The sequence below is a fragment of the Phytophthora infestans genome, genomic scaffold, assembly GCF_000142945.1.
Source record: "Phytophthora infestans T30-4 supercont1.1 genomic scaffold, whole genome shotgun sequence".
Classification (NCBI taxonomy): domain Eukaryota; phylum Oomycota; class Peronosporomycetes; order Peronosporales; family Peronosporaceae; genus Phytophthora; species Phytophthora infestans.
Window position 1 is genome coordinate 5,755,879 of NW_003303758.1, and position 8,477 is coordinate 5,764,355.

The window sequence follows — 8,477 nt, forward strand, 5'->3', positions numbered from 1 at the left end:
CGTTCCCCTGGCTGCTGCACTCGCGCTACCAGTTTCTGTTGTGTCCTGAACAAGTTATCCCGGCTGCCATACTTCTTGCGGAGCTTCTAAACCAAGTAGCTGAGCATCTTGTCCTCCTCTCTTATAGTTTCCGTCAGCGTCGTCAGCCAGTCGCCTGCCTCCCCTTGCAAATGTGCACTGACACCCAGGTACAGTACGTCTGCCGTCCAGGTATCCCCGCCTAGTCCTACCTGCCGCTCAACTTCCTGCGGAACCTTCGCCAGCCACGCCTCAATTGATTCACTCAGCTTCCCATAGAAATCTGTTAAGCTCAGCGTCTTCATCCTTGCTCGAGGTGCGGGGGTCGTAGGTGCTTGGACTATCACCGGTTGTGCAGGTGCTGCAAGTGGTGGCTGTATCAAGAACCGCTTCATCATCGCTCTCTGCTGTGGGGCTGTCAGCTGATCCCACCAGTTCATCGTCTCCAAGTCATCACCCTGTTGGTTAGGAGCTGCTGGTGCCGCCGCTCTAGCTAATGGATTACTGCCGCCAGGTTGATTGCCTCTTGCGGGTAGATTAGCCTGCGCTCTTCCTCCATCGTTTCTTTCCGCTCGGTTACCGTCTTGAGCTTGGTTGTCGCTGTCGCTGTCATCAGCAGGGTCTCTCAGGGCGGGTCTCATTGCCGCTACTACAACTCCGCTGCTCACTGCAATATCGTCATTCTCGTGGACGCTGTCGTCATCATCTGCTAGTTGAATACGGGTTCTCGGACGTCTAGCACGCTTTGGCGTGGTCGCTTGTCTTCTCGTAGGCGTTCCTGCCATAGGGGTACTGTTTCTCGGTGATGATCTCGTGCTCACCATTGCTCGATTCTTCTGTTTTCCTCTTCTTATCCGTCTTCTGTTATCCGTTCAGGGGTCTGTGCTCACTCACTCTCTGCTTCAGATCCGTTGTCTCTAATTCCGTAGCCCAATCCGTGGACTTCCGTGGAGCGCTTTCCTCTCACTCGCCGCTTCCAGCTAGGTTCGTGCCTCTGGGCCAAAACTCGTGAAGGTCTCGATGTTCTCGCGAGCCAACCGTGTTAGAAGGCCCCTGTATGACCACCAAGTAAGCGTTCTCTTTCTCTTTATCTCTTGTTGTTCGTTGCTGTTGTCTTCTCACTCCTCCGTATGACCACCAGCGTATACTTTTAGCAATCACTACTCCGTCCTGCAATCACACAAACCCCTAGAGCCCTAAATATACATATGCACAGCTCCAGAGATAAATCTTGCCGACCGAATAGAGGCGTGGGGCGTCAGGATCTCCTAGGCCTGTGCTCTTTCCGCAGTAACTACAGTCAATCACGAGCGGGCTGCAGATACCGCGAGTGTGTGATCTCTTCTTCAGAGACCTGTGCTCTTGTCCGTGACCGCTGCAGCTACCCCGAGCGGGCTGCTGATACCGCGAGTGTGTGACCTTACGGGACTTCAGATACCCGTGTCTTCACACCCGACGCGTCCACTAGCTCAGTACACACGCAATAAGCAATACACTCGGTTTCAATCTCTTTATTCGCGTACGTCGCCGGCACGGCGGAACCGCTCGACCACTAGGTGCTCGCGCACTTCGCAGCTAATCTCTTCCTAGTTCACTGGAGCACTTGCGCACTTCAGTGTGAATCTAGAACTGATTCACTTCCCTCACGTTGACCTCCAGGTTCACGTCGACTTCGTCGTGCCTCCCCTGAGTATCGTCCGTCTGCGCATTGGCATCTGCGTTGTACCACTGGCTTCTTCTGTCTTCACTCGAAAGGGCGCGGGCAAGATCCTCACATCCGTGGGTCAGCCTCGGCAACCCGTCAATCTTCAACTCGTCTCCGCTCTCCGCCGTCTGCTTCTTCTCATCGCTGTTCATGTAATTCTTACGTCTTCTTGCTCCACTCAAGAACCTGCATCTTCCTAGAGGATCTCCATCCTCTTACTGAGCGACCATTTCTAGCTTGATGTTCTGTTCGACTTGGGCGTTGGGTTCCGGAAAGAAAAATGAGAAGCGACTGAGCAGCACGCTCAAGATGACGCAGAAAACAGCGAGCACCACTTGCAGGCTCTCATTGGTGAGTCTCAAATAGAAAAATAATTGCTTCTGAGTCACGTTGAGGCAAGATTACTTGTCCCTTCGATTACTTTACCCTTCCTTGGTAAAGTATACGGTAGTTTTCGACTGCGTAATCACTGCAATTGCCACGAAAATCACAAAAGATAACGCTATCGGTGATACGAAGAATGCTGTCGATGCGACCCGATCGCTGGCCCCGAAGAAGGAACACGCCGCGTTTTCTCCGCCGCAAGAGGCCCAACTTCTTCGTAGGATTCCGTGTCACTTCACCCGACCTCATGACGCAGGTCGAACAGCTTCGGGCTGCGATACGCGACGCTTGTCCTGCAGCTGCGCCGTGCCTCATCGACCCCAGGACGCTGCACGTCACGCTCTGTGTGCTGCGTCTTCCGGGAAATGCAGGTGTCATTTACTGAGCCTACAGCAAGAGCAAGGAACGAAAGGGTCGGCGCATTTGACATTTCGTCGCTTCTTTGTATGTAGAAATTGATCAAGCGTGCCAAGTGCTGCACTCGGAAGCGGCTCGAGTGGCAGCGGAGGAATTTGTGCGTGAATCTCCACCACAATTTACCTTCAGTGACTGGGGATTCTTCGGTGATAACGACGTTTTACATGCCAAGCTGGACGTGTCTACAGCCGACGGTCGACGGTGAGTAGACCAGTCAATAAAGCTGATCAGCATTCTACTGGCTGACGATATTATTGTCAAAGGTTGGGTGCGGTGGCCGAGCGTCTTCATAGGGAGTTTTTTCAGCTAGGCTTCACGACGCAAAGATTTCGCCGTCCGTAAGCGCCTCACATGACGGTATGGAAAAAATCTCGCGATCGTGAGCTTATCAATAGTCTCAACGCACGACGGGAACTTCAGTTCAAGATAAAATTTCCCAAGTCGTGACCTCGCTTAGAGATGATTCCAATGCTGAAGTAACGACTTTGGGGACGGAATGTCCAAGATCTATCGAGCTGCTGGACATGATGGAGAAAGAGGAGAATGGTACGAGCCACTGCGGGTCGTTGCTGTTGTGTGCATTACCCACTTGCTAATTCGAATGGTTTACTTTGCATCTGAAGGTTACTACCGACAAGTTGCATCAGCGTTCTGGTGCAGTCGGTAGCACGCTCAAGCGTTGCTGAAACTATTGCATTTAGGTAATTCCAACTGAACTAGTTACTATCTTATGCAGTCTAACGGAAGCCTTAGTTCTCTAGTACTACACGGTAGCGAGCGCGGCCCTCACGCATGATAGTGATACCCTCATTGACCTTGGCCATGGGGAGCTTTTGAATGATCGGACGAACATTCTTCTCCGACGCAAGTTTAAGCATATCCTCGATGTCCTCAATGCTGCCGATGAGACTGCCAATTACGCGGATTCCACGGCCCACGACGAACATTGGGAGGAACTTGATCTCGTCGTTCGGCAGACCCAACATTACCAGCGTGCCACGCTTGCGGAGGAGGCCCAGGTACTGGTTGTACGGCATTCCCTTGGCGTCAGCAGTCAAGATCAGCATATGTACTGAATTAACCGCCTTCTTGGCATCCTCCGGGTCGCTCAAGTTGTAGAATTCAGCAGCACCGAGGTCCAGAATCTGCTGGCGCTTGTTGGCTGAACGTGAGAAAGCCACAGGCACAGCACCAAGAGCGCGGATGAACTGGATGGCCAGATGACCTAGACCACCGACGCCGATGACTCCGACACGATCGCCAGGCTTAACGTTCTCGTGTTTCAGTGGCGAGAAGACGGTGGCACCAGCACACAACAGAGGAGCTGCAGCGTCCGACGGAATGTTCTCGGGGATCTTGAAGGCGAAGGCACTGGACACACGCACGTAGTCGGCGTATCCACCGTAAGCCAGAGCTCCGTCCTCGTACTTGGCGTTGTATGTCAGCACAGCGCGGTCGCAGTATGGCTCCATCTTGTCAGCGCAGTCGACGCACGGCTTGTCGGCCTCCTCGTTCTGGCAAGACCAGACTTGGGCGCCAACACCAACACGGTCACCCACCGCCAGATTGGTCACCTTGGGACCAGCAGCAGTAACTTCGCCCACGATCTCGTGGCCAACCACAACGGGGTAGGCAGTAGGGCCCCAGCCACTGTCGAGAGTGTGGACGTCGGAGCCGCAGATACCGCAGTGCGAGATCTTGACCTCGACATCCTCGTCACCGAGCAGACGCGATGTGTACTGCCACGGCTTGAGCTCGCCAGACTTCTCCATAGCGGCGTAAGTGTTGACGGTGCGTGGAGCAGCATACATTGTTGCAAGAAGATAGGGAAGGAGTCCGGTTGGAGTTCTTGGAACGAGGCAAATTCGGGAATGAAAATGCAGCAGCGCCGTCCAACGAGAGGAAATGGCATGGGTGGTGAGTGTTGAATGCTTTGACCACGCTATTGCACACGACGATATCCGTCTGCGTCTTGCTGCTCCGATTGCGTGGGGGTCTGCGTTTACACCGCGCTAAAGCTTTTCTCATCATCTCGTCGACTGTACTGTACTATTAGTAGCTCAAGCACATGTCGCAGCTCAGTTTGTGTGTTGTACATCAACTGAAGTACTACAGCGCAGTACCGGCACTACCGGTACTGTTGATGTAGTATTAATACATGTACATGTACTTATACGCCAGAGTTGTTTCAAAGTAAAACTTAGCGCTGGAACGATCAGTCTGCTGCACGGAAAACTCATTACAAGCTGAGCGTTACTACAGAGCAGGTCTGAATAAAAACACAGCCGAGAATATGTATTGATACACGTGCATCTACGCAATAGTCAGTACGTGGTTCGTGCTTGCAGCAAACCTTCTAAGGTTAGTTCTTGATCAATCCGAGGTCGCGGATTTGGTTGTATTGTTCTACGGAAGTTGTAACGAGAGTAGGTGAGCACGATGATCACAGCACAAACCAGAGGCTTAGCCTACCTGGGATCTCCATGAGTGCTTGCATAGCAAAACCTCCGTCAGGGTTGTTGAGATTGCCTCTAGGAATGGTGTTGTAGTTCACGAATTGGAAATTGTCAAAATGACGCTCAGGGAGCTGGTCGTCGAACTCTCTCATTATTGCCCAAGGACCGTCGCCCACGCCGACCATGATAATCGCTAATGAGCCAAGATTTTATCGGTTTGTCAGTCAAAACAGCAGCAATACGAAGTGTAAATAAAAAGCTGTTTGAGCCACGTACAGATTGGGAACTCGGATGCCTCGACGATAGCCTGTCGAGCCATGACAGGGTCGTCGATGTGGCCGTTGGAGATAATGATCAAGATGTGGTACCGTCGGGTCTTCTTGACCATCTTGATTGCCTCGTGAATTACTGGTACGAAGCTGGCTTGGGCATTAAGCTCCATGGTGGAAGCAATCGCGAAATATCGCTGCAAAACCTCATCCAATTCACAACCTCGGCCTTCCACAAAGGGGAAATACCGCTCTTCAAGTGGACGCTCCGGGTGGCCACCAAATCCAAAGGCCGGGATAGAATCATCGTCGTCGAACAGCTCAAACACGCGGGTGATTGCCGAGATGACGGTCTAAAAGAGTGAAAACAAAGACCAGTTTTAGCTACCTGTAGGCGATGTACCAGCTCATTAAAGCAGCAATGTACCTGGTATGGATTCGCTACACGTCCTGTCTTATCAACAAAATGTAATGAGCGCCCTTCAAACGTGTGTGTTCCCTTGGTCTAATAAATACATTTCCTGTCAAACACAGCCACTGCACCACATGAATACTTATAGGTGTAACTTACCAGGTTTGATTCGGTGAAGTCCACCTGCAAAATACAAAAGAAAGGAAGAAATGATGATAACGGTACACGAGACAACAACTCCAGCACAGATAAACTTACCGCGATGATCAGGTCAGACGATTGCAGCCCAACTTGTCTGTTTAAATAACCACGACGGCAAAGTTACAATCAATCCATCCCTGCCCAAACACGGCATCGAAAAACCCGTTGCAGCCTACCGCAGAGCTTTCTGTACTTCCTCTGGTAACGTTGTGAACAAATAGTTCCAAGAATATGACAACGTTAAAGGGATCGTGCATTTGCAAATAGGTTGGCCCTCTTTATTACGCACCGACGGAGTTGTAGCTATCCGGAATTGGCTGGAAGGCGTCTCTACTCGACGTGCAGCCCATGGCAAAGTCAGAGTGACAAATACGAGCTGTCTACCCGAGGTCCAGATGGAAAATGTGCTGCAAGCGACGTAAACCAGCCAATCACGTCTCGTAAACGTTTACCCAAGAGAGGCGTCTCAGAAAACCTGGCAATCGATTGTGTGGGTTCAGTTGTGTGGATTCTTACTTGACATTTTATTCAAAAACATGCCTGAAGCGAGCTACACTTAGCTTTACTTATTTGTGTGCGTAGATGACGATGTGGTATGTTTCGAATTAAGTTGCAGTGCTGCTGATTGCGGTAACCAGCAGAAATGGTTAGCACAATGCGTGAGTGTGAAGATCTACAGCAGCAAGGCAGTTGCGTGTTGAAGCCACATCCCGGTGGCGAAATACATGAACTTGTATTATTAATACATGAATAGAGTTGAAGCGAGATTTCATCTCCCAATTTGAGTTTTCCACCGAGTCTTATTGCAAATTTCCGAAATGAAATATTCGTGCAAGAGGCAGCTTCACATTTCGGAAGCGCCTTTTATCATCATGTCGGTACAGAAGAAGGCTAGTGACGCCGCGGGTGTGGAGCTGGTCTCAGGCAGCATCAGCCTCCCATCGGCTGAGGAGAACACGCTGGATGAGCCGGTGTCCACCACCATCGTAAGCTGTCGTTTTCCTTTTGCCTTGGTTTCCTTTTCCCAATTTCCAACTCGTTCTGCCTTTCCGACGCGTGTCGAGCAGCTCCGCGATCTGCGACTGGTAGGCGGCAAGCTGCGTGTGGTTCTTATGCCTAGTAACACGTCGGAGGAGACACTCCACGCGCTGCGGGACTGTATGACTGCTGAAATTTGACTGTACATGACGTCACACTGACTGTCAACTACCTTGTAGGGGACCTCTGGGGGCCGCTTTTACTGTGCCTGACGCTTTCCATCATGTTGAGTGTGACGGCCCCTGCAGCACAGTCAGCTATGGTGTTTACAGGAGTGTTTGTCGTGATCTGGGTGGGCGCCGCCATCGTCACTATTAACGCGCAGCTGCTGGGCAGCTCCATGTACGCTATTGGGATTAATTGTTTGGTTTAGAATGTAGATTTTGGTGCTAACAGATATGCCGATGTCTTTATTGCGAGCAGATCTTTCTTTCAAAGTGTGTGCGTGTTGGGATACTGCGTGTTCCCGCTGAATATCGCAACCTTGGTGTGCATGCTGGCCAAAGTGGTGGTCTCACACATCTTGCTGCGAATGGTCATCGTTGGTGTGGGCTTCCTCTGGTCGACTCGAGGTGCGTCGCTGTTAATGGCTGCACTAAAACTGGCTCGGCCATTCTGACGACGCTTATAACTATTTCGTACTCCGCAGCCTCGGTCGTGTTCATGTCCACGTTGGTGCCACCGAAGCGTAAGGCGCTGACGGTGTACCCAGTTCTGCTCTTCTACTTGTTCATCAGTTGGATGGTGCTCATTCAATAAACCAACAGTCGCTCGTTGTGAGTGTTGTTGATTTTTTTATTATTTGCAACAATTGCCATCAAGAATGGTCCTGGGACTATAAACAAAGGAACTGGTTAGCGGCACCGAGTAAAATAGTACTTACACGAAACATTACAGTAGTACCTTCGTAATTTTGACGATAAAATACTGTCCGAGGTAAATTTCAACTCAGTTCTGAAAAACAAGATTTCTGGAAAAGACCCCCTCTCCCTTTCTTCCATCCCCAATATCTATGAGCCTTTCATTCCAAAAAATTCCCGCGCACTACATCAGCCACGCGCCCCTCCTAAACTCTAATACGAGACGAAGACACACGACAGCTCTGAAGGTAAGCATGCATGTTCATGTAGATTAGAGGGGGGGGTAAGCTAAGAGCGTATTCTGTGGTTCTCATGTGTGCAATCAGAATGAGCGACAGTGAACCCGAGCGGCAAGTCCCTCCTGGGGTCTCGTGGCTCTGTCCCCCAGTTGATGTCGAGTGGCATGAGAGCTGGGATGCCTTCCGCAAATACATGGAGCGCTACCAAGAGGAGACACACCAGATCTTTCCACAGCGCACGTCCACGTCGGTTCAAAAGAGAAATCGAGAGATTAAGGCGCGAGCAAACCTGAGTGTTAATGCGAAGGACCCAGATGATTCCGGCACGACTAACACAGTTACTGATGAGACGTCGGATCGATTGATTTCTGAGGAGTTCGGAAATTTCTGGATTAAGTTGGTCTGCACTCACGGGTGGAAGCGCAAGAGCCGTGGAAAGGGGATACGAAGGTCGTTTTTCGAGAAGACTACAGGCTGT

At 50.9% G+C, this 8,477-nt stretch overlaps 5 protein-coding genes across 5 annotated transcripts; 2 read left to right on the top strand and 3 right to left on the bottom strand.

Annotated features, from left to right (window-relative positions):
- Positions 1–753: 753 nt before the first annotated feature.
- PITG_00970 (uncharacterized protein) lies at positions 754–1,875 on the bottom strand (the record flags this gene model as incomplete). Its single annotated transcript, XM_002909457.1, has 3 exons — positions 754–879; positions 1,542–1,604; positions 1,666–1,875. The coding sequence occupies 3 exons, from the start codon at positions 1,873–1,875 to the stop codon at positions 754–756; spliced, it is 399 nt and encodes a 132-aa protein (XP_002909503.1).
- A 368-nt stretch (positions 1,876–2,243) lies between these two features.
- Positions 2,244–2,492, top strand: PITG_00971 (uncharacterized protein; the record flags this gene model as incomplete). The annotated part of the gene is made up of 1 exon (XM_002909458.1): positions 2,244–2,492. One exon carries the CDS (start codon positions 2,244–2,246, stop codon positions 2,490–2,492), a length of 249 nt encoding a protein of 82 aa, XP_002909504.1.
- A 781-nt stretch (positions 2,493–3,273) lies between these two features.
- On the bottom strand, positions 3,274–4,335 carry PITG_00972 (mannitol dehydrogenase, putative; the record flags this gene model as incomplete). The annotated part of the gene is made up of 1 exon (XM_002909459.1): positions 3,274–4,335. The coding sequence occupies one exon, from the start codon at positions 4,333–4,335 to the stop codon at positions 3,274–3,276; it is 1,062 nt and encodes a 353-aa protein (XP_002909505.1).
- A 551-nt stretch (positions 4,336–4,886) lies between these two features.
- On the bottom strand, positions 4,887–6,212 carry PITG_00973 (uncharacterized protein; the record flags this gene model as incomplete). Its single annotated transcript, XM_002909460.1, has 7 exons — positions 4,887–4,930; positions 4,997–5,173; positions 5,257–5,602; positions 5,821–5,844; positions 5,920–5,956; positions 6,039–6,060; positions 6,152–6,212. The coding sequence occupies 7 exons, from the start codon at positions 6,210–6,212 to the stop codon at positions 4,887–4,889; spliced, it is 711 nt and encodes a 236-aa protein (XP_002909506.1).
- Positions 6,213–6,734: 522 nt separating this feature from the next.
- Positions 6,735–7,703, top strand: PITG_00974 (YIPF6-like protein; the record flags this gene model as incomplete). The annotated part of the gene is made up of 4 exons (XM_002909461.1): positions 6,735–7,020; positions 7,080–7,242; positions 7,324–7,472; positions 7,550–7,703. The coding sequence occupies 4 exons, from the start codon at positions 6,735–6,737 to the stop codon at positions 7,657–7,659; spliced, it is 708 nt and encodes a 235-aa protein (XP_002909507.1).
- Positions 7,704–8,477: the final 774 nt, after the last annotated feature.